The sequence below is a fragment of the Pan troglodytes genome, chromosome 9, assembly GCF_028858775.2.
Source record: "Pan troglodytes isolate AG18354 chromosome 9, NHGRI_mPanTro3-v2.0_pri, whole genome shotgun sequence".
NCBI classification, from domain to species: domain Eukaryota; kingdom Metazoa; phylum Chordata; class Mammalia; order Primates; family Hominidae; genus Pan; species Pan troglodytes.
Window position 1 is genome coordinate 72,396,965 of NC_072407.2, and position 25,274 is coordinate 72,422,238.

At 45.4% G+C, this 25,274-nt stretch overlaps 1 protein-coding gene across 38 annotated transcripts in view; it reads left to right on the top strand.

Annotated features, from left to right (window-relative positions):
- The window catches only part of PPFIA1 (PTPRF interacting protein alpha 1), a 118,460-nt gene that overhangs the window by 69,406 nt on the left and 23,780 nt on the right, over nucleotides 1–25,274 (top strand). For 15 of the 38 annotated variants that reach the window (XM_016921448.3, XM_016921453.3, XM_016921450.3 and 12 more), the window contains 9 exons: nucleotides 3,732–3,955; nucleotides 8,253–8,484; nucleotides 9,987–10,103; nucleotides 11,056–11,085; nucleotides 14,366–14,517; nucleotides 15,704–15,876; nucleotides 16,226–16,319; nucleotides 22,472–22,553; nucleotides 22,665–22,865. In XM_016921448.3, coding sequence (XP_016776937.1) covers nucleotides 3,732–3,955; nucleotides 8,253–8,484; nucleotides 9,987–10,103; nucleotides 11,056–11,085; nucleotides 14,366–14,517; nucleotides 15,704–15,876; nucleotides 16,226–16,319; nucleotides 22,472–22,553; nucleotides 22,665–22,865 — 1,305 coding nt within the window. The remainder of the gene's footprint in view (nucleotides 1–3,731; nucleotides 3,956–8,252; nucleotides 8,485–9,986; nucleotides 10,104–11,055; nucleotides 11,086–14,365; nucleotides 14,518–15,703; nucleotides 15,877–16,225; nucleotides 16,320–22,471; nucleotides 22,554–22,664; nucleotides 22,866–25,274) is intronic. The other 23 variants (XM_016921457.3, XM_016921458.3, XM_054662501.2 and 20 more) reach the window with 3 other exon arrangements.

Genomic DNA, 25,274 nt, shown 5'->3' on the forward strand with positions numbered 1-25,274 from the left:
ACCCGGGAGGCGTTGCAGCGAGCTGAGAAAGCACCATTGCATTCCAACCTGGGCTACAAGAGCGAAACTCCATCTTAAAAAATAAAATAAAATAAAAAGCCGAGAGCAGTGCCTCACACCTGTAATCCCAGTGCTTTGGGAGGATCGCTTGAAGCCAGGAGCTTGAGACCAGCTTTGGCAACACAGGGAGACCCCTGTCTCTATTAAAAAAAAAAAAAAAGAAAAAATTAGTTGGGTGTGGTAGTGTGTGCCTATAGTCCCAGCTACTCAGGAGGCTGAGGCAGAAGGATCCTTTGAGCCCAGGAGATTGAGACCAGCCTGGGCATCATAGTAGGACCCTGTCTCTACAAATAAAGAAATTAGCTGGGCATGGTGGCATGTCCCTGCAGTCCCACCTATTCTTGGGGCTGGGGTAGAAGGATCCCTTTGAGCCCCGGGAGGTCAACACTATGGTGAGCTATGATTGCACCACTGCGCTCCAGCTTGGTCAACAGAGTAAGACCCTGTTTCTACAAAATAAAAGAAGTAATTGAATACATATATTCGTCATTTAGTGAAAGAATTCACCTTTGAACGTTTACCTTCTTACTTTGGTCTGTTCAGCAGCATTTGTTTCAATACACGCAAGTATAATTTTAGCCCCCATCGTCACTCAACAGCTAGTTTGGGCCAGGCCCCATTACAGACCTGTAGAGTCCTAGGCCTGCAGCAGTGTGTAATAAAACAGGAAGAATGCCTGCATCCCAGAGGACACAAACAGTCGACAGATAGAGTCTGGTAGTGTGTGTGTGTTGACTATTGGTGTGGAACAAATTACTACGGAGCTCAGTGGCTTAAAACAGTGAACATTTCGTAGTTCACAGCTCCTGTGAGCACAGGAGCAGCAGAGCAGGACAGTCCCAGCTCAATCTGGCAAGGCTGGAGCCACAGAAAGACCCAGCTGGGGCAGGAGGCCTCGGGGCCGTCACCCACCACTTGGAACTGGCCACCGGGGCTGCTCTAGGGTCCTTGCATTGTGATGCAAGCAGCCCGTACTCTAGGAGAGGGCGAGGAGAAAGTCCCACAGCCTTTCCAGTCCTGGTCTTGGAAGCCACAGCCTTCACTTCCTCTCTATTCTGTTCATTTGAGTGAGGTGCTGAGTCCTGCCCACACTCAGCGTTTGGGGTGAGAATCACCCTCCACCTCTTAAAGGGACGAGTGTTAAAAGTGTTTGTGGACATATTTTTAAACGATCCCTGTACGTCAGATGGTAATAAGCATGGAAGTGGGACTCAGGGCGGCCCTGAGTTGTGGAGTGAGCAGGGAAATAAGAATTTTAAGAAGGGAGGCCAGGGAGTCAGTATAGTGAGGGTGACGTCTGAGCAGGGGCGTGAAGGAGGAAGGAGAAGGAGCACATGGAGCGTGTTCAGTGTATTGTTATGGAGTGCCAACAGGATTTGCTGAGGGATTGGATCCAGGGTGAGAAGGAAAGAGAGGAGTCAGAGATGACTCCAAGCCTTTGGGCTTGAACAGCCGGAAGGATGGAGTCTGTTTGTTGAGATGAGGAAGACACTGGCTTAGAGGAGACTAGGAATTGAGCCAGGGCCATGTTCAGGTTGATGGGACTGTCAGCTGTCCAGGGGAGGTGGCAGGTTGGCTGTTGAATATCACAGTCTGGAACCCAAGAGACATCTAGAACTAGAGATGAAAATTGGGGCATTTTGCGCATATGGATGGTATTAAGAAACATGAGACAAGACGATGCCACCTCATGGGTGCCTGGATGGAGACAAGGTCTAAGAATGGCGCTCTGGGGTGCTCCAATGCCATCGGTGGGGAGACTGGGAAGGAATGAGACAGAGGCATGACTAGCGAGGGGTAGGGTCCTGGGACCAACTGGGTAGAGTGCTCAGGGAAGAGAGGAGAGCAGCGGAGCCCACCCTGCTTGTGGGCCAGGTCAGATGGGAGACGGGACAAAGGGACAGCTGGTGGCCTTAGTAACGGGGAGCACGTTGGAACTGCCATAGAGTAGTCCCGCTGGCAGGGAAGTAAGCGCTGAAAGCTGGCCTGCAGCAAGGTCTAGAGAAGTGGGGAGAGGAAGACAGAATGGAGGTGGCTCACCAGGATCTTTTACTCTGGTTGGGAGCAAAACAGTGGAGGGGTGGGTGAAAGGAGACCCGCCCGGGCAGGGACTGGGGAAGGGCCTTGGTTTCTGCCGTGGTGTTTTAAGGTGAGATGGGGGAGAAGATGTCCTTATGCTAATGGAACGAGCTAGTGGAACTTGCTTATCCAGAGAGGGAGCTGTGATGGCCGGAGATCCGGGTGTGAGCCAGGGCTTGAGGCTGCTGCCCAGCAGGTGGGGCTGACCTCAGAGAGGAGGAAGGCCGAGTGCAGGCCTTGGTTTTGTCTCCATGAAATGGGAAGGTCGCCAGCTGGGAGTGAGAATGGGAGAGGAGGTGTTGGGGGCTTGAAGAGTGAGGTGGCATGAAAGAATCACCCCTGGGGGGATTGCGTAGGTCCCGGCACACACACTTTTCCTTCTGCATTCTGATGACATACATAATGCCTCAGTCAGACACGGCCACTCAGCACTGAGCTGCCCATGCCGCATACACTGCCATTCTTGAGGTTGCCCTTGATTCTCTCAGTTGCTGCTGCCCTCCTTTTCCTCGTTCGAGCTTGGTAGTGCCAGCCTCAGGTAGGGCGGGATGTGGACACGCAGGTTGGTTAGAGGGAACTTGAAAACACTTATGAAATTTACAGCAACTGAGTGAACTCAGTTGATATGGATTTAAATCTTTTTTTTTTCTGTAACTTTCCAGTAGCATGTATAATTGGAGTAAGGTATATTTTTTTATTGATCCATATTAAGTATACATATTTTGGGGATATATGTGATAATTTGATACATTCGTATAATTAAATCAGGGTAATTGGGATATCCATCACCTTACGTGTTTCTCTTTTCTTTACACTAGGAACATTCAAGTTATTCCCTTGCAGCTATTTTGAAATGTATCACCTTTTTTTTTTTTTTTTTTTTTTTTTTGAGGCAGAGTCTCTTTCTGTCGCCCAGGCTGGAGTGCAGTGGCGCGACCTGGACTCATTGCAACTTCCACCTCCCAGGTTCAAGCAATTCTCCTGCCTCAGCCTCTCGAGTAGCTGGGATTACAGGCATGAGCCACTACACCTGGCTAATTTTTGTATTTTTAGTAGAGATGAGGTTTCGCCATGCTGGCCAGGTTGGTCTCGAACTCCTGACCTCAGGTGATCACCCACCTCAGCCTCCCAAAATGCTGGGTTTACAGGTATGTGCCACCACGCCTGGCGTGTATCACCTAGTAATGTTAACTTTAGTCACCCTGCTGATCTGTCCAACACCAGGTCTTATTTCTTCTAAGGCTCTATTTGCAGCCATTGATCAGCCTCTCTTCATCCTCCCCCTGCCCACCCTTCCCGGCTGATTTTCGGTTTTTGTTTCTGACTCTGCCATCTCCCAGTTGTGTATTTCGCCATGGAAATGCCACATGTCCATGTTAGGGCGTTAATATCACAAGGGTCCAAGGAATGGATTGTTGCCCTCCCCAATTTCTTAAATACTGCCTGCTTCATGTCAGTACCTTATAAGCATGGCCCATCTTTCTAAAATCTTTTGGGCTTTCATTAAAGAATTCCTAAATTTCCAATAGATTTATGTTTCTACAACTAATGTTGTTACTTTATCTACTGAGATTTGGTTTTCTTGTTTATAGGTACAAACTCTTAATGAGCAGGATTGGGAACGTGCCCAGCAAGCTAGTGTCTTGGCAAATGTAGCACAAGCATTCGAGAGTGATGCTGACGTGTCTGATGGTGAAGATGACAGGGACACTCTCCTCAGCTCAGTTGACGTGCTATCGCCCAGCGGGCAGGCCGACGCGCACACACTAGCCATGATGCTTCAGGAGCAGCTGGACGCCATCAACAAAGAGATCAGGTGTGTGCAACCGTGCATGACACTCACCACACGCATGGGTGTCTCTGAGGAATCTCATCCTGCCTGGAAAAGTCTGGATGAAATACTATTAACATTTTCTAAGTATTACATAATAATAGAACTTACTTAACTTCTGTTTTAAGAATTTTAAGGTCTGAAATTGCCCTTGAATATAAAATTCAGGTAACCAGGGCACTCTCCCCACAGTTACGGCACTAGTACCTTTCTGTAGGACATTGTGGGACCTGAGAGGTCCTTCCCCTGAGAAGCTTGCCACCTAGCTGGAGGGTGCTGAAGGGGCTCAGCCCAGCTCCCACTGCCGTCCTGAAAGCTGCACCTGGAAGGCCACATGAGCTGAGCACATCTGGAGGAGGCCGATCGGCCTACCTTCCTGATCCGGAGTGCAGATGAAAGGTGTGCACGGTGGTGGGCTGGGAAGAGATGACGGACTGAAGCCTGCCTTGAATGAATAGCAGTGGCTGCCTCCACAGGCCAGTGCCACTCACCAGAGAGACCAGCACTCAGAACACATGCACGCCGGAGCGGGCGCATATGGTGGGAAGCGGGAGGAAGGGTTGCTTATCAACCCCCTTCTGGTCTTAGTGTCCCTCCTTGACCCTGAACCCTGAAAGGAGCGCGTTGCTATCACCTGCCGCATGTGCAGCCTCCTGCACAGAAGAGGCTGTGTGTAGTGACGTTTAAAAGTGTAGAACGTTTACCTTCTTACTTTGGTCTGTTCAGCAGCATTTGTTTCAATACACGCAAGTATAATTTTAGCCCCCATCGTCACTCAACAGCTAGTTTGGGCCAGGCCCCATTACAGACCTGTAGAGTCCTAGGCCTGCAGCAGTGTGTAATAAAACAGGAAGAATGCCTGCATCCCAGAGGACACAAACAGTCGACAGATAGAGTCTGGTAGTGTGTGTGTGTTGACTATTGGTGTGGAACAAATTACTACGGAGCTCAGTGGCTTAAAACAGTGAACATTTCGTAGTTCACAGCTCCTGTGAGCACAGGAGCAGCAGAGCAGGACAGTCCCAGCTCAATCTGGCAAGGCTGGAGCCACAGAAAGACCCAGCTGGGGCAGGAGGCCTCGGGGCCGTCACCCACCACTTGGAACTGGCCACCGGGGCTGCTCTAGGGTCCTTGCATTGTGATGCAAGCAGCCCGTACTCTAGGAGAGGGCGAGGAGAAAGTCCCACAGCCTTTCCAGTCCTGGTCTTGGAAGCCACAGCCTTCACTTCCTCTCTATTCTGTTCATTTGAGTGAGGTGCTGAGTCCTGCCCACACTCAGCGTTTGGGGTGAGAATCACCCTCCACCTCTTAAAGGGACGAGTGTTAAAAGTGTTTGTGGACATATTTTTAAACGATCCCTGTACGTCAGATGGTAATAAGCATGGAAGTGGGACTCAGGGCGGCCCTGAGTTGTGGAGTGAGCAGGGAAATAAGAATTTTAAGAAGGGAGGCCAGGGAGTCAGTATAGTGAGGGTGACGTCTGAGCAGGGGCGTGAAGGAGGAAGGAGAAGGAGCACATGGAGCGTGTTCAGTGTATTGTTATGGAGTGCCAACAAGATTTGCTGAGGGATTGGATCCAGGGTGAGAAGGAAAGACAGGAGTCAGAGATGACTCCGAGCCTTTGGGCTGAACAGCCGGAAGGATGGAGTCTGTTTGTTGAGATGAGGAAGACACTGGCTTAAAGGAGACTAGGGATTGAGCCAGGGCTGTGTTCAGACCAGCCTTGGCAACATAGGAAGACCTCATCTCTACAAAAAAAAATTTAAAAAATGAGCCAGGTGTGGTAGTGCATACCTGTCACACCAGCTACTTGGGAGGCTGAGGCGGGAGGATCCCTTGAGCCCAGGAGTTCGAGGCTGCAGCGAGCTGTGATCATGCTGCTGCCCTCCAGCCAGGATGACAGAGTGAGATCTGTCTCAAAAAATACAAAAATTAGGCCAGGCGCTGTGATGAGTGTGCGTACATCAGAGCCTCACATGTTCAGGTCCCGTCACACAGTGGCCTGGCACAGAACACTGGAGCTCTTCAGGAGTGCATGGCTCCACTCCAGTGTGCCTTTCCCTGTGTGAAGTTAACATGGACAGTGAGTGCTCAGAGTGCAGGTTTGAATCTTTCTTGTCTCGTCAGTATTTTAAAGGGTTTTTGTTTAGCAACTTTAGCAGTTATAATGCAGAACTTACAAAACGGGCCAACTGTAGAATGGAATCCAAGAATTGCTTTTATATTTATGAAGAGACCGGTAAACCCTGCCCACGCTGGCTTGGCCTAGGGACACAGCAGTGTGACCAGGGGGTGCCTGGGATCTACCCTCGGGCCCTGGCCTGACGTGCCGCTTGGCCAGCCTGAATCCAAGTGAGGAGCAGGTGTGTGTGTGGAGTCCTGCAGCAGGTCTGGGTGGGGTGCTGCCACGACTTGCTTGTGAAGTTTACGTGGGTGGAGGTGCCAGTCCTGGTCAGAGAGAACAGGAGGTAAAGAAGAGAAGGTTAAGAGAAACATCAACAAGAGCTGTGTTACTCCAGCTTTTTTTTTTTTATTAAAAAGAAAAAAATAGGGCTGTACATTCTGAAGTAAGAAGTTGGTGTGCTGCCTGTGTTTTTGACTTTATAACTCCCATTTCATGTGCCACCTTGAAAACTGGCGAAGAGACCCCTGCAGCATCTGTTGCCAGGCATGGGGGCCCTTTGAAGGAGGAGGTGTAAAATAATTAGTGTGATGAAGCGTTCAGAAAGATCGTCTTTCCTCATCATTATGGGAGCTGGGAAAGGATTATATACCTTTTGTTTTTATTTTTTATGATGTATAGCTAGATAAAAGTGTTTCCTCTTTATGCAGAAAGTTGACCTGATGTAAGTGTTCTGTCCACGGACTTGTGGATTTTCTTCTATTAATAACGATCAAAAAGCACTTTTCTTAGAAATGTAAGTAGAACTTTAATTGGAAGGGTTATTGCAAGGTTTCTATATTTTAATACTAGAATAATTATTATTGGCACAGTCAAATATTAAAACTGCTGTCTAGTGATCCATGACACTCTAGGAGAGAGGAGCGTTAATCTCGAATTCCAAATTAATGTAGCATGGTTGGCATGAATCCAGAAATTTAGATGAGGATGGTAGAGAATCCCATCAGATAACGCTCTGGTTCAAATTTAAACTAAAAAAAAGAACCAACTCAATATTTTCGTTTAGTCTAAACAGTTAAGTGTTGGGAAACTCCTAATTGTTTTGTGCATCTGTTCTTTATATTAGAGTTCCTGATTTCCAGTTGAAGAAATCTGTAGATTTCTTCAGCTTTGCTCTAAGAATAGGGGAGATAAGGGTCATAAAATTTTAAAATATTACTTAGTAAGGAAATTATTAATTGCAACCATAGGAAAAATTGCCATCCAGCCTTCTCCAGAATTTTTGTGTAAATAAGTAAAATCAAATGTTAATGATATCCAGAACCAACAAGACTCAATGGAAGGTTTACTTTTTGTTGTTGTAAGATGTAGTATATTAAAAAAGATTGAGGCCAGTGTGGTGGCTCATGCCAGTAATCCCACCACTTTGGGAGGAGGCTGAGGTTGGAGGATGTCTTGAAGTCAGGAGTTTGAGACCAGCCTTGGCAACATAGGAAGACCTTGTCTCTACAAAAAAAATTTTAAAAGATGAGCCAGGCGTGGTAGTGCATACCTGTTGCCCCAGCTACTTGGGAGGCTGAGGCAGGAGGATCCCTTGAGTCCAGGAGTTCGAGGCTGCAGTGAGCTGTGATCATGCTACTGCACTCCAGCCGGCATGACAGTGTGAGACCCTGTCTGAAAAAATAAAAAATTTGGCCAGGAGCTGTGGCTCACGCCTGTAATCCCAGTACTTTGGGAGGCCGAGGCGGGCGGATCACGCGGTTGGAAGTTCGAGACCAGCCTGGCCAACATGGTGAAACCCCGTGTCTACTAAAAATACGAAAAATTAGCCGGGCATGGTGGCACGCGCCTGTAATCCCAGCTACTCAGGAGGCTGAGGCAGGAGAATTATTTGAACCCAGGAGGCAGAGGTTGCAGTGAGCCGAGATCGCGCCACTGCACTCTAGCCTGGGCAACAGAGCGAGACTCCATCTCAAAAGAAAAATAAATAAATAAAAATTTAAAAAGAGTAGAACATTTTTGCTGAAGTGTTCATTGTTTGAGCAGCTTATTACTGGAGTTTACTCATAGTAATACAGAGTATAAGCATGGTTTTTCTCATGCAAACACATTAATCTGTTTGCCGAAACAGGAGGACTGACTGCTTTTGTTTTATTTTAGGTTGATTCAGGAAGAAAAAGAAAATACAGAGCAGCGGGCAGAGGAGATTGAAAGTCGAGTTGGCAGTGGAAGTCTAGACAATCTTGGTCGTTTTAGATCAATGAGCTCCATTCCCCCCTACCCTGCTTCCTCGCTTGCTAGCTCCTCCCCTCCGGGCAGTGGGCGCTCCACCCCACGAAGGATCCCTCACAGTCCAGCTCGGGAAGTGGACAGACTGGGCGTCATGACCCTTGTACGTATCCGCCCTTTCCCTGCTGTGGCTGCCCTCAGCATACCTGTATGAAATCTTGGACACTACAAATCTACCCACAAGAAAATCAAGTACATTCATTATTCTAAGAGGTTCAAGATTATAAAAACTAGTTACTATTTAATCATTCAGTTATGACAAACTAATTTTAATATCTGGGGCCGGGCATGGTGGCTCATGCCTGTGATTCCTCACACTTTGGGAGACTGAGGTGGGCAGATCACTTGAGCCCAGGAGGTCAAAACCAGCTGGGCAACATGGCAAAACCCCATCTTTACAAAAAGTAGCTGGGCCTGGTGGTGTGTGCCTGTAGTCCCAGCTACTCTGGAGGCTGAGGTGGGAGGATCACCTGAGCCCAGGAGGTCGAGGCTACAGTGAGCCATGATTGCATCACTGCCCTCCAGCCTGGGCAGCAGAGTGAGACCCTGTCTCAAAACAAATCCCAAAAAATATTTAAAAAAATTTTAATATTTGGATGACCAGGCTAGCATGCCACCATTTGTTTGTGTGACATTAGGCATGACATCTGTGCAAAGTACAGCAGCCAGAAGGGGAAATATTTTCTGTTTTATAGGAAAAACCACTTAGCAAAAGTAAATAAAGGCAGACATCAGAGCATATGGGAAAATGCACAAAGGGAGTCAGTGCATTTCTTTCCTTTCGGAGTGCCCAACCAGCTTCCTGGGCATCTACTACCAAAAAAAAAAAAAAAAAAAAAAGGAAAAACATGAAATGGGTTCTGCATTTGAAGCCGTGAACAAGCCAGCTGCTTCGTGGCTCCCTAAGGAAGCAGATGGGCTTCTTCCCTTCACAGCTTAGGGTCACCTCTCACCTGGAAATGCAATGACCTTCTGGTGTTTGGTGTTTGCAAAGTGTGCAGATCTGAGGAATGTTTAAAACTTTCCTTTGGGCCTGGCATGGTATTTCACGCCTGTAATCCCAGCACTTTGGGGAGGCCAAGGTGGGAGGATTGCTTGAGCTAGGAGTTAAGAGACCAGCCTGGGCAACATAGTGAGAACCCCATCTTTATCTAAAAAAAAACCAAACTATCTTGTATATTTAGAATTTGTCAGTGTGTTGTCAATGAAATATTTCATATTTACACCATTTGCTTTTTAACTGTGCTTCTATCATATTTTTTCCCGTTACCATCTATTTTCGTTTTTAGTTGTGTTGTTAGCCAGCATGCAATTAAATCGACGGTGAATCATTTTAGTGGCATATGAGGTGGTAACTAGTCTATTTTGCAGTGTTTTGAAATACTGTTTTTATAATTTACATCATCTACTAATTAGGTAACATTTTAAACTCTTTGACTGTTTTATTTGTGGGTTTGTGCTTATTTCTGTCCAGAGAATTCGTAAAAACAGTTGTGTATGTATATATATTTTTTCTGGTTTTGTAATTCTGTATGCTGGCTGACAGTCTCTATGCTTCCGTCATTGGTTTTGATTTCCTGTCATCCTTTTGTTTTATTATTTTAGCCATCTCCAGATTCATTTTTAATCCAGACCTCAGGTCCCCATCAGTCAGTAGTTTACTCATCCACCTCCCCTCCCAGTTCCACCCCATGCTATAGCGATTCTTCACAGCATGCTCAGGTAACCACGCAACTGTGTGTGTTCGATCATGTGTGAGTTTGTGCTGTGATGACTTTATTAATGGGTTGTTTTTTTCTCAGTTAAAAGTATCTTTTTCTCAATGGTAATTTAAATTAGTGTATTACTATATAGTAAGTATGGATACAGGCAAGACATAGGTGTTTAAGAGTTTTTTTACTCAAATTACGTAGGATTTGTGTAATTCATAAGTGTTTCCTACATAACTAATCTAAGCGTAGAATTAATGGAAGCTGTTTACACAAACAGTATGCTTTCTGGTTCTGATGATTGTGTTCAAGACTGTAAATCTCATCAGCCTGTTGAGTCTCATCAACTATCTCTAATAGGTTATTTTTAAATTAAAATATCTTATGTGAATCATAGGATGGATGTAAAGATTCTACCTAATATTATGCTAGCTTTTGTTCTTATATATTTTCACAGGATACCTTGCTTTAAGCAATAAATTTATTTTTGAAAAGTGGTAAATCAAATTCTAGGTAAGGATTTTACATTAATGTCCAACAGGTGATTAACTAAAAGTAGGTTTGTTCAGTTTTATAATTGGTATTGCAGTAACTTCCTCATCCGTTGGAATATTTTTAATTATAACATGGATTTTATTAAAGAAAACTAAGTTATAGAGAGGTTTGGCTTAGAATAGATGATTGTTAGGGCCTTTTATTATATAGAATGCCATATTTTAATAAAACACATGAAATAGAATTTTATCTAAGTAATAATTTATAGTGTTTCTCTAATAAACCTTTAATAACTTACATTTAAATTTTTTGGTGAAAAAATGGTTCTGTATCCAGTTACATTTTCTCTAAATCCTGTCGCCTGTCATTTCTATTTTAATATATTTGCTTATACTGATCCTTGAATTTTTAACTTCAAAGTGTATATAGTAAATCTGGTTTCTCTTCATTTCTTTGCATGCATCTATCAGCCTAGTGATTTAAGGAAACATCGTAGAAAGGTAAATTGTTTAGTAATTTAACATATCTTTGTATCTCCATAATGTATTGAAGAGTACCTATCATATTTTCCATAAATGTAGCATTATGTAGTTGTATAATAATGAATGGTTGGCGTTTTAATGGAAGTGTTTAAAGTGACCTAGCACCTTACTGACAATTGTTCTATTGGAAATTGGTCATTAGCGGTTTTCACAGAACACTGGGACAAATGTAACAGCTTGCCATTCTTTCACCTTTTCAGCCTTCTGATCATTACATGCTTATTCATAGACGTAGTAGTTTTAGAAATAAGAAATTACTAGTGCAAAGCTATAGAATGTAGATGCGGGGGGACCCATTTTCATAATAATCACAGCTAGCATTGGGCTCTTGCTGTATGCCAGGCACTGTGCTGAGTGCTTTCCCAGTTTGGTATAGGCTGAGTGTCCCTGATCTGAGATGCTTAGGGCCAGAGGTATTTCAGATTTCAGATTTGTTTAAATTTTGAAATATTTGCATTACACTTACTAGTTGAGCCTCTCAAATCTGAAAATCCAAAATCTGAAATGCTCCATTGACCATTTCCTTCAAGCATCATGTCAGCACTCAAATTATAGATTTTGGAGCATTTTGAATATCAGATTTTTGGGTTTGGGATGCTCAACCCGTATTTAATCCCCATACACATCCCTGTGAGGTTACTGTTGTTATCCCCATTTTACAGATGTGGAAACTAAAGCTTAGAGAGGCCCCACAGTGCACAGTGCAGATTTGAGTTCAGATTTGTCTGATTTCAAAACCTGACAGTTGACCACTTCACCATCTAGCCTTACTTGTCTCAGATACTCTGACCTCCCTGGCAGCGTTCCTACAGAAGGAGGCCCAAGGCCACTTCTCTTTAGAGATAACTGTGGATTGGGCCTTCCTGTTCTCGAAGGAAGTAGAGCACATTAGGAGGAGATCTGCTCAGCAGCTTTTCTTTATGTTGACCCCAAATCTCTCCCTCATAACTTTCATGCTCTGGTCTGTATTCTGTGCCCCTGTTTGAAACCCGCCTGATGGTGCAGTGACTGGACAGCTCTTCAGAGATACCTAAAGGCAGCTGTCCTCTGACAAAAGTGTGGGACCTGGTCAGCAGCTGTCTGTGAGCTGCTCTGTTGAGTGATTTAGTGAAACTGCTTGGGTTCAGATCCTAGTTCAGTCACTGATGAGTTTGTGACCTGGAGTCTGTTTGTACCTTGGTTTACTCTCCTGAGAAGTGAAGATAATGATAGAACAGTGCCACTTAAAGTGGCATTGGACCTGTGGCTGTCTGTGGTGAGATAAGGAGCTTACAGCAGCAGCAACAAGACACAGAGCACGGCCTTCAGTTCAGCTGACTTCTGTTGGATTGTTTTTTCTTTATTTTTTGATGGCAAGATTTTCTCAGTGAAGGAAGTAGCATGTTGATTGACACTTAGGCATGATAACCTGGCCCTGTTGGTCACTGGTAACTTCAGCATGCTACTTGGTGTCTTTGAGGAGCCTAGGCCTCGGGTGGTTGTGAGGTTAAACCAGGGGTGCGTGCAGAGTGCCAGGCCTTGTCTACAAGAGACTGTCGCCTTCCTCCTCTGTGTCAGTGGTGTTGGTGTAGACCAAGAGGACTTCCCTGCTTTCTAGTAGGCCTGAGCTGGGATGGAGGCAGAAGTCTGGCGCGTGACAGCACTACAGCGTGTGGAGGGGTGCGGAGGGCGGCGTGTGGAGGGGTGGGAGGGCGGCGTGTGGAGGTGTCGGAGGGCGGCGTGTGGAGGGGTGGGAGGGCGGCGTGTGGAGGTGTCAGAGGGCGGCGTGTGGAGGGATGAGGAGGGCAGTGCTGGCCAGGCTCACGGGGCTTTCCCCAGACCCTGTTAACAGCTTATAGCTGGCTGCGTGTCAGCTTTCTCTGTACCCTGTTTTTGGTTTTGTTTTTTTAAAACAGATGATTGTTTTAACCTGAATTTTGAAACTTAACCTTCATATTGATAATTTCTAGCTTTGAAAGCCTTTCATTGTTTTGTGATTGCAACTGGAAATTAGGAAAGGATGCAGGATTCATTTGCATTTTAACTGTTAGTTGAGATTCTGTCCTAAATGAGCACAGCTCCATTTTGCATTGAATGCTCTTAGTCCTCTCTGAGCCACAGTGGGGCTACAGTAGGATTGATACACTTTACACAATCCCATTTAAGAAGCAGAAATTCAAACTGAGCCCAGTGGTACGTGCTTGTAGTCCCACCTACTTTGGAGGCCGAGGCAAGAATCAGTTGAGCACAGGAGTTTGAGGCTGCACCGCACCATGATCACACCTGCAAATAGCCACTGCAGTCCAGCCTGGAATCACAGCAAGAACCTGGCTCTTAAAATTTATTTTTAATAAAATAAAGTTCACTGTTCAAGTCTTGCTGTTTATAGTAATGCTTGCTGAACATGTTTTATGAAATCCAGTCCCACTCAAAACCAGAAAACACAAATGTATAAGCAAGATCTGCCTAGACCCTGCAGGGGTGAGTCTGTTCACTGTTGTTAACCACCATCCTGCTCCCTCAGCACATGGGTGTATTCACGTTCCACTGCAAAAACAAAAAAACCCTGGGAGTCTGACAAAGATCATCTTGTAATGATAAGCCTAGAAGTATTTTCTTTTAAGCTATATTGAACAAAAATGTTTAAACTGCATAAAAGTGCTTGAATTTATAGTGTCCATCCAAACATTATTGAGAAATATGAGCCATACACATGTGTATGGGGGTCATGGGCTGTTCCTTGTTTATTTTTACCCGGTTCAGACAAAAAAGGTATTTGACAATTTTGCCCAAGTGGTTTCTTGCCCTCTCTAGTGTTTCTTTTGAAGGACATCAGGAGATAAACGTATTTGTTGCTGGCTCTTCATTAGTGCAAGTTAATGCTGTCTCACATTTGTAACGATGTGGTTTATCGGTGTTGTTCAGATCTCTGCTGCCCCTTCAGAGACTGTCCTCATGATGTGCCTAGGATTCCGGGGAGGGCAGAACCTTGGGCTGCATGGAGGAGGCTGAGGATGAGGGGCATACCTGTGTCCTGTTGGGCCCCAGCGCACGCTCGTGGGGAGGCAGACCAGGAGTCTGACAACTCTGTGGTGCTGTGCTGCGTGGCCCTTCAGAATGGTGCCAGACTGAAACAAGACTTTCTGTGCTGGCAGAAAGCACAGCAAATCGATTTTCAAAGAAGTTTATGGCTATAATTTAAGGCCCGAGTTTTTCACAGTCTGCTGTTAACTAACTTGGCGCTTCTCTCACCCCTCAGTTGCCACCTTCCAGAGAAGAGGTACGAGATGACAAGACAACCATAAAGTGTGAAACCTCCCCGCCTTCCTCCCCGAGAGCCCTTCGGTTAGATCGGCTGCACAAAGGGGCGCTGCACACCGTCAGCCACGAGGACATCAGGGACATAAGGAAGTAAGGAGCCTGCAGCAGCCCCATGCAGAGCGCACTTGTCTTTTCGTTTCTGGTGTTGAGAAATCGACAAATCTTTCCTTGAGTAAAACAGTGATTTTGTAGAATTACCCATTAATTCAGTTGAGTGTATTTACATGTTACACTTAGAATGCTTACCACTGCTCTGGGCTATAGTGAAATCCAGCAGAAGATGCATATCTGTTTGGGCAAGCTTAGTTTGGAAAGAAAGGAGTTAAATGATATCAGCAAGTTTTGGAAAAACTTCATGTCTTCAGAGTCTATAAATTGACTACTTTCTATTCTTGATGGAGAGTTTGGCAAGCAGATGACAGGCTTGGTATTGGAACCGCTCTCTAGGACAACCCGTGCCTTTCTTGTGCCTTTTGTAAACTGTGGAGAGTTCCAAGTTGTACTTACCAATTTAGTGAGTGTCCCCTCTCAGGAAACCAATCAGCTGTTTTGTTACTAGTATGCTATCTATGCTATCTTTTTTTTTCTTTTTGAGACAGAGTCTTGCTCTGTTGCCCAGGCTGGAGTGCAGTGGCATGATCTTGGCTCACCACAACCTTCGCCTCCCGAGTAGCTGGAACTACAGGCGCACACCACCATGCCCGGCTAATTTTTGTATTTTTAGTAAAGATGGGGTTTCACCATGCTGGCCAGGCTGGTCTCGAACTCCTGAGCTCATAATCTGCCCGCCTCGGCCTCCCAAAATGCTGGGATTACAGGCGTGAGCCACTGCGCCCGGCCCCTCTTTTTTTAAATTCCATTGGATTTCGGTTCTGTGCCAGGCAATATGCAGGGGAGGCATGTATATTAATTTTTGCAGTAACCCCTCAGGCAGTTAACATTGCCACGGTTCTCAGCTGAGCAGAGTAATGCTCAGGGCGGTTGTGGGAGCTGCTGGAGGGGAAGCAGGCAGACCATTGGGCTTTGGCACCTGATGGCACGGAGTCAGGGCCTCCCCTGAAGGGGAGGGGAGCTCCATGTCAGAGAGAGTCTCAGCTGCCCAGAATGGGTCTCTGCGCTGGCCTCGCCGGGAGTCTGCCTTTATCATGCATGATGCACTTGGTGAGGAAGATGTGTGTGAAAGAGACTGGAAGTGCTTGTAGGGAAGTTTGCGACTGTTAATATGTGAAGTATCCTACAAGGGCACATTGTAAAGATCCGTTTTCTTTCCTCGAAGCTCCACAGGCTCCCAGGATGGTCCCGTGAGCAACCCCAGCAGTAGCAACAGTAGCCAGGACTCGCTCCACAAAGCCCCAAAGAAGAAAGGCATTAAGTCCTCCATTGGCCGCTTGTTTGGCAAGAAAGAAAAGGGCCGACCTGGACAAACTGGCAAAGAAGCATTAGGACAAGGTTGGTTGGTTTTCCGCACCCTTCTCAGCACCCAGGGGTCGGGGAGGAAGGCACTGCCTTCGGTGCCAGCAGTTCCCACGCGGTGCTCCAGGAGCCGTGTGCTCTCCAGGGAGCAGCAGCTGTGAAGGCATGGGAGCTAGAGAGCAGCAGTTTATGCTCACTTGCCACTCAGGTACAACACATTTCCCGTCTTGAGCATTTCTGTCTTGCGCATTTAGTTGTCTAGTCAGAAGCTTAGCCTTAAGAAATGATTTAAATCTGAACCTGCAAATATTCATCTGCCTATTTATGAAAACATAGAGCTTTGTCATGCTGATTTTTACTTCTGGGCTGTTCTGCTTCCTCACAGCTGGTGTTTCCGAGACGGATAACTCATCTCAGGATGCCTTGGGACTTAGCAAATTGGGGGGACAGGCTGAAAAAAATCGTAAACTTCAAAAAAAGTAAGCTTTGTATTATTTCTTCATCTCATTGAATGGTTTTCAGTTGTGCCTAAGCTCTAACTAGTGTTTGTTAATTATAATAGCTAGCTATGTATATATACATTATATTCTGAAAGCTTTACCTACAGTCTTAATTAAGCTGTACTTTCTGGAAGATTTAGTGTTTGTGAAATTTCGAAGAAACTCACACTGGTATCCCTATCATCTTGGAAAGCTGTCCAACCAGGAGATAGGGTGGGTGAGAGTTGGACTCAGCTGCCTGAGCACTGGAGTCGGCCCTGGCGCCTGCCCAGGTTCACTTTGTGACGTTGAGGAAGTGGCCTAGCATCTCTGTGCTTCAGTTTTCTCATCTGTAAAGTGGGGATCCTAGTAGTACATACCTTGTATGGCATTTATGAGAATTAAATGGGATAATGTGCATACAGTTCTTTAAACAGTACCAGCAAGTCATAAACAAGTTGTAGCTGTGGCCAGTGCAGCGACTGTTGCTTGCCAGCATTCAGGATTTGCTCTTCATACTGCTGGTCTGTCCGAAACAGTCGCCATGCTGCATTTTTCTCTCTTCCGTAGATCGGGTAGTTTTATCTCAAATAGACTCCTGATTTTATAGCCCGTTTATTCAGTTTTAATTCTAAACTAAGTCTGCTTCTGACAATAAGCTCTAATATTTGGGATGGCTTTGAACAAAGGAGAACAGGCATTGTGATGCCCCAGGGTGAGGACGTGGAGGAATCGGGTTTCTGTCCCTGGGCCTTCTGGGATGCAGGGTGAGTTGCGTGTTGGCTGACTGTAGATGAAGTAGATAGGCTGAGACAGTGCCCAAGTGAGCCAACAAATGTAGAACAAAACTAAACCCAGTTCTGCAATAAAATAGGCAGTTTGTGTAGTCCATGGGATAAGGGCTGAGCTTGAGCAATGTGGAAGATGATAATGCCAGGCTTACAGGGTGAAACTTGACGGGCTGTGTGATGACTGTGACTGTGGGAAAAATCATCTGGCCGCTTTTAAGTGCCCTGAGAAACCAGTGCTCATCTGGAAATTGGGGCCCAAAGATGCACCAGAGCCTATGGGGACCCTCTCCCCTAGAGGCCCCTTTGCCTTTAGCCCCTAGAGTTGCCAGCTGATTTTTTTCTGTTGTGAAATCTATCTCATTTTAGTTTTCTTTTCAAAGCCTTTATAAATGCTGTATTGAGGCCGGGCGCGGTGGCTCATGCCTGTAATCCCAGCACTTTGGGAGGCCGAGGCGGGCGGATCACGAGGTCAGGAGATCGAGACCATCCTGGCTAACACGGTGAAACCCCGTCTCTACTAAAAATACAAAAAATTAGCCGGGCGTGGTAGCGGGCGCCTGTAGTCCCAGCTACTCGGGAGGCTGAGGCAGGAGAATGGCGTGAACCCGGGAGGCGGAGCTTGCAGTGAGCCGAGATCGCGCCACTGCACTCCAGCCTGGGCGACAGAGCGAGACTCCGTCTCAAAAAAAAAAAAAAAAAAAAAAAATGCTGTATTGATTATATTTTAGGTAAAATGCTCTTATATTAACAGTACCATAGGAAGACTCAGTTTTTTGGTTCCCTGTAAATGGAAATTTATCGAAACCACGTAACAGCAAAATCTGATTTGAACATTGCTATGCTTGAACTGTGTAAGAATTTTTTTTTTTTTTTTGAGATGGAGTCTCGCTGTGTCACCCACGCTGGAGTGCAGTGGCGCAATCTCAGCTCACTGCAAGCTCTGCCTCCTGGGTTCACACCATTCTCCTGCCTCAGCTTCCCGAGTAGCTGGGACTTACAGGCGCCCGCCACCACACCCGGCTAATTTTTTGTATTTTTAGTAGAGACGGGGTTTCACCATGTTAGCCAGGATGGTCTTGATCTCCTGACCTCGTGATCCGCCCGCCTCAGCCTCCCAAAGTGCTGAGATTACAGGCGTGAGCCACCGCGCCCCGCCAAGAATGTTTTCAAATAACTTGGGTAATTGCCATTTGGCCCTGTGAAACTTAATGTTAGAGCTAAACTTTCTGCCTCCTGGAAACATGCTAGGAAAATTTCATTCCTTAGATTTTGCTAATGTTACTGTTTTTATGATAGTAAGTATGAGGAAGTGAAATAAAACTTCTCTGTCCTTTATGTTGTGCTTGGGATCCATGTGGAAGTTCTGAAATGTACCAGCTCCTTAGTGGGGAAAATTTCCAAGTACAAAGATTATTTGTCTGACTATAGAGGGCAGTTTCGTTTCTTTCACTTAAACTGAGATAAAACTGATTTTAGAAAAAGTGCTTTATTTATTGATTGATTGATTGAGACGAAGTCCCTCACTCTGTCACCCAGGCTGGAGTGCGATGGCACGATCCTGGCTCACTCCAACTTCCGCCTCCTGGGTTCAAGTGATTCTCCTGCCTCAGCCTCCCAGCAGCTGGAATTACAAGCGTGTGCCACCGTGCCCAGCTAATTTTTTTGAATTTTTAATAGAGATGGGGTTTCACCATGTTGGCCAGGCTTGTTTCGAATTCCTGACCTGAAGTGATCTGTCTACCTCGGCCTCCCAAAGTGTTGGGATTACAGGCCTGAGCCACCACGCCTGGCCTAAAATGTCTACATATAAATGTGAAAAAAAGTTTGCGTTTTCCAGAAAAAGTATTGTGTGAATACAGTTCAATATTTATGCCATCTTAAGAACGAACGTATATTTCTCAGAATTATTTTCTTCTTATTAACCCCTGATTTAACTCAAAGGTGTGTTTTAACTGCAAAATTTACACAGCCAGATGCTTTCACTTACAGAGAACTTAAGGAATCTGGTGAGTTTGGTGGCAAGCTGATTTCAAGTTTTGTAAGACACAGCATGGTGGGCGCGTTTGGTGCCTGGGATACGTAGTAATGAACCCGCAAGTCGGGGCTGGCTGTCCTAGAGCCATTCGTCAGCTTTGATAGTGCATAGTGCTTCCACAGCACTTTTAGAATTCCCCAGCGTTATTGAAACACCATCTCTTGAAGTAACCTTGCTTTTAAAGTGTTCCCTTTTCATGTTCTCCTTTTTGTCTTCGTAGTGCTTTCTCAGGGTAAGCAGACTCGGGAGATTTGCTGGGCTGAGTGTGGGCAGTCACCAGCCACAGGCTCTATGCTGAGCTTCCTGAGAGGATCTTTTTATTTTTTTATTTTTGCCCTTGCAAAATAAAAGAAGGCCCTTGCACCGTTGCCCAGGCTGAAGTGCAGTGGCGCGTTCACCACTCACTGCAGCCTTGACCTTTATTTTTAGTAGAGACAGAGGTCTCAATATGTTGACCAGGCTGGTCTTGAACTCCTGGCCTCAAGTGATCTTCCTGCCTCTGCCTCTCAAAGTGTTGGGATTACAGGCATGAGCCACCACACCTGGCCCAAGGATCTTTTTAGTTTTGCATGAGAAATGCTGACTCCATCCATTTCTCATCAGGGCGACCCTACATCTTTCCTCAGGACTCTGCCAGTGTGCCATGGCAATGGAGCATGGGAGGGGCTATGCCTGGGTCACAGAACTGTACTTGTGGTGGTGGTGTTTTTTTATGGGTTTTGGAGAGGGTCCTGCTCTGTCACCCAGGTGGCAACTGTACCTGTGAAAGCAAGTCTTATTCACTCTATGCAGGGTGCCAGAGGATTGAAAAGCTTCAGTCTTAAGAAAGTAAGGCAATATATTTAGTTTCGATAGTTGAGAGAAAGCACTTCCTCCCATCCCTTACATACTGTTTGATCAGCAAAAACTCACACAAGCTTCTCATTATGAAAGACAACTTTACCGTTATGCTATGTCTTAATTATAAAATGTACAACATTATTCACAAATTATATGACCTTTTTGCATTATAGCATTCTCAGTAGCAAGTGAAAGAGCCAAGTCTGAGATCAAGCAATAAAGGAGGAATGTAGTTGTTCATGTAAATGAACGGCCCAGAGGGCCAGGGTGGAGTGGCTTCAGCCATCTCCAGGCTCTGGACTCTGCATCCCCTCGACACAGGGGCCTTCTTCCCATGATTGGAACAGTCCCCCCAGAGAAAACAGGGGCTCTGGTGTTCCCACCTGGAGTGCCAGCCCAGGGGCATGGTCCCATGTTTGGTCTTACAGATCATGGACTGGTCTGATAGGGGAGGGGAGCCAGGACACACACCGAGGCCTGGGCCCGCCACCCAGATGGGGTCTCCTCTGCCTTCTCCCTAACTTCCTGTGACTCTTAGACACATCCGTCTACCTCCACTGTCTTAACACTGTTTCCACTGTTGCCTCTGGACCCAGAAGCATCTCCATTCTGGAAAAGACTTTTTATAAAAGCTAGTGATCATTGCCAGGAAGAGGGTGCTGGTGAAGTCTAGGACAGTGTACACCAGTCTCCAAGTAATAGAAGTAAAGAATTATTTTTTGACAATTATTTTTATTTACAGTGAGTATCTATTACATGTTAAAAAACGAAGTCTCTGGCAGAGTGCCAAGGCTGAGCGTAAGTTGGGAACCCTCCTGACTTGGCAGCAGTCAGATCCTCCCTGCGCCTTGGCCAGGCCCCGGACGCTAAAAGCCTTAGCAGTTAACCAGATTGTTAGCGTTCAGAGCTTTTTCTGGGATTGATGTGGCAGGAATTACCTGTACTACTTCCTAGACCCACTGGTGTGTGAAGGAAGCTCCACTGGCTGTCTTTGAGTGGCATTTGTCCCAAGGGAACGGAAGGCAGGGTTTCAGCCACCACCTGGTGATTGGCGCCATGCAGCGCGCCCTTCCTCCCAACCCCTTCATTTCGCATCTTGCGATACCACTTCATACTCCTAAGAAAAGTCTGCTGCTATTGAAATGTATTGAAGAGCCAATATCAAATTTTTAAAAATAAGTGATTCTATGGTATATGTCTTATGAAATTATTATAGAAAAAATGGACTAAAAGCAGCCTAGGGATGTTTGAATGACTTGGGGATATCTGTACTTGCAAACCAAATGTATGTGTCCTCTCCATTACAATGACACCTTCTCTCTGAGACTTTTTATTTTTTAAAACAATTAGCCTCTTTGAAAGCCTTGTAGGTAAACACTTGAGAAATAAGATGAGATTCACCAAGCTTATAGTGTTATTTCTGAAATACCTATGTTAGAGAGCATTATGTTAACCTCTGATTCTGTAAGGAGACGGGGATTCTGTAGAGAGTCAGAGGGAGTCATTCAGTATTTTCTCACTCAGGCATTCTTTGTAGTATGCACAGAAGTAGTGTGAAATGGATCGTGTTGATACTGTTAAAGCTGTAGAAGATGAAAGGAAAATGATGAGAATGTATAGTCGTCTCTCAGAGTCTATGGGGGATTGGTTCCAGGACCCCTCCTGAATACCAAAATCCATGGAAGCTTAAGTCTCCTGTATGAAATGGCATGGTATTTCCGTATCACGTAGGCATAATCTCCTGTAGACTTCAAATCATCTCTAGGTTCTTTACAATACCCAACGGAATGTAAGTGCTATGTAAATAGCTGTTGTACTGTATTGGGTTTTTTTGTTTTTTCCCACTGAATATTTTTGATCTGCAGTTGGTTGACTGTGTGGATGTGGAAGCCGCAGATACAGAGGGCAGACTGTATACTGCTAGACTTTTGCAAATGCTCAGAACACTTCGTTAACTAATTTTATATATGTGTATAATAGTGGTTCCTTGATTTTGTTTTTGCTGGTTGTAATTTTTTTTTTTTTTAGAGATAGGGTCTCACTCTGTTGCCTAGGCTGGAGTGCAGTGGCACAGTCATGGCTTACTGTAGCCTTGACCTCCTGGGCTCAGGCAATCCTTCCACCTCAGCCTCCCAAGTAGCTGAGACTACAGGCATGCGTCACCATACCTGGCTGATTTTTTTTTTTTTTTAATTTTTGTAGAGATGCATCTCATTATATTGCCCAGGCTGCTCTTGAACTACTGGCCTCAAGCAGTCTTCCTGCCTCAGTCTCCTGAGTAGCTGGGACTACAGGGGTGTGTCACTACACCTTGCAAATTTTTAAAATTTTTTGTACAGTTGGGGTCTTGCTGTGTTGTCTAGGCTGGTCTTGAACTCCTGGGCTCAAGTGGTCCTCCTGCCTTGGCCTCCCAGATAGCTGGGATTACAGGTGTGAGCTACCATGCCTGGCTGATTCTTTAATTTTCAATATCTTCTCCTTTATAGGCATGAATTGCTGGAGGAAGCCCGGAGACAAGGTTTACCTTTTGCCCAATGGGACGGGCCAACGGTTGTGGTCTGGCTAGAGGTACATCCTTCATTTAACATGCAGTTGCATGGGTTACAGTATGTGAACTTACTGTTCTACCTTGTAGACTGTACCTCACTGTGCTGCCTTCCTTCCGCTTTCCGCCTCCAGCTCTGGGTTGGGATGCCAGCCTGGTATGTGGCTGCCTGCCGAGCAAACGTGAAAAGCGGGGCCATCATGTCGGCCCTGTCCGACACAGAGATCCAGCGTGAGATTGGCATCAGCAACCCCCTGCACAGGCTGAAGCTGAGGCTGGCCATCCAGGAGATCATGTCGCTGACCAGCCCGTCTGCCCCGCCCACATCTAGAACGGTACGTTCAGAGACAACCCCTGCATTCTTTGGAAACAGGGAATGCCTCTCTGAAGGTATCACTGCCCTGTTTACATTGCTTCTCCAGTTCCTTAACAGCATATGAAGTATAGTTCTAATTCAAAATTTTAGCATCACATACATTAGAACTTTTAATTTTGGGGAATTGGATGGTCAAAAGAAACTTTATTAAATGCTTTTATGAAAGATTGGCTAGAATGGCTTCATACTATAAAAATATGAGCTTTTTTAAACATAGAAAAGCAATTACAAATTTAAATATGGAAATATGAAAAATATGAAATACGAAAATACCAAAACAAATTGGTAGAGATGGGGGTCTCGCTGTGTTGCCCAGGCTGGTCTTGCACTCCTGGGCTCCAAGCAGCCCTCCCACCTCAGCCTTCCAATGTGCTGGGATTACAGGCGTGAGCCACCACGCCCAGCTGAGTTTATCAAAATTGAATCAGTCTAAGGGCCTCTTGAAGGAAAAAGTTAATATTTTAAGGACACATTTTATAATTAAATGTTTTGAATTTCATTTTTCAGTTTTCATGATTCAAACTGAGTAATTAACATTTGTACTATATATAAAGATGTTTGCTAAGCCAATTATAGTGTATTTTTAAATGTTACTGCAATATAATATACATATAGAGAAATGCACATATGAGTGAACAGTTAAATGAATCTGTAAAGTCAGCATCCCCTGTGTGGTCCACACCTACATTGAAAAATGGGATCTGACCAGGGCTCTGGAGGCCTCCTGCTCCTTCTGAGGCACTGCCCCTTCCCTAGGGATGAGCGCCTGGCTCCTGGTGCCATAGACTGCTCTGTTTGTTTCGTTCTTCATGTGTATAAACAAGATCATGTAGTATTCACTCTCTTGTGTCTGGCTTCTTTCACTTAATGTTATGTCTGTGAATTCATCCGTATCATTCCATGTGTAAGTAGCATCTTGAGTAAAATTTTTCTGTCTAGTTCAGAGGACTGGCTCTTCCAGGCTTCTTAGAAGCACCCATTTATTTATTTATTTAAGTTTTTTATTTTTTGGAGGCAAGGTCTTACTCTGTCACCCAGGCTGGAGTGCAGTGGCTCAATCATAGCTCACTGCAGCCTCAACCTCTTGGGCTTCAAGCGATCCTCCCACCTCAGCCTCCCAAGTAGTTGGGACTACAGGTGTGCACCACCACACCCAGCTAATTTCTAAAAACTTTTTAGAGACAGGGTCTTGCTGTGTTGACCAGGCTGGTCTGGAACTCCTGGCCTCCAGTAGTCCTCCTGCCTCAGAGTCCCTGAGTGCTGAAATTACAGGTGTGAGCCACCATGCCCAGCCAGAAGCATCCATTGAAATATAGCTGACATACTAGTAAGAGATACTTGTTATCCCACCGTCAAAACTGATCCCTAAGGAATTTTTGTATTTTTTGTAGAGATGGGTCTCACTTTGTTTCCTAGGCTGGTCTGGAACTCCTGGGCTCAAGCGATCCTCCTGCCTCAGACTCCCAAGTAGCTGTGATTACAGGCATGCACAGCCATGCTTGGAAAAGGTCCCTAAAGAATTCTAATCCTCCCTTCCCCATCATTCCAGTTTGCGGACATTTTTTAAAATAAAAACTAAAGGGGAAAATAAAGATGAGATCACTGGTTGCCTTGTAACCAGTGTTTTACTGTATTTGATTTGTTTGGCCTGTAGGTGTTTTCCATTTGGGGAGCTAAAGACCCTGGGAGCTCAGGATTTCAAGCAGTTCACAAATCTGCAAATGTTCATCCAACATGAGCTGTACTTATACAGTTTCTTTCCATGTGGGAAGTCCCTGAAAGTCCTTAAGAAGGGTTATCCTACTTGAAAAAAGAAGAACTATGTTAATAAAAACAAGAATGGTTATTGGGAGATAAGGGCAGGCCAACTCCAGATTTATAAAGTTCAGACTTTTTACACTGGCTGGATTCCCAGTCTCTGCTTTTAGTCTCCTCAGGAGAAAACAAATTCTTGTTGCAATGAAGAGCCTCACACATTGCTCCAAGGAGCACGTCAGCGCTGGATTTAGGGCTCCCAGTTACCTTACAAAAAAAGTTTTGAGGGGTTTTATTTGTTTTATTTGTTTTTTTCTTCTTAATGAACAAATTATGGTGATGAACAATAAGCTTTGTCCTCCCCTGTTGCTCCAAGAGCTCCTTTCCCACAGCCTGCCTCAGGAGCAGGGTCTGAGCTCTTCCCTGGTTGTTTCACATGACAGTGGCCTTGCTGAAAATGAAGGTGCTGAGTGGTTTCTCCCATGTTTATCCACTGTCTTCAGTAATGATGGAGAACACCTCACATAAGGCAGACTCTTCACACCATGTCAAAGTGCAAGGAAAAAATCTCCCTCAAGTAGACACACAGGCCACTGTCTGTCTCGTGTCTGGT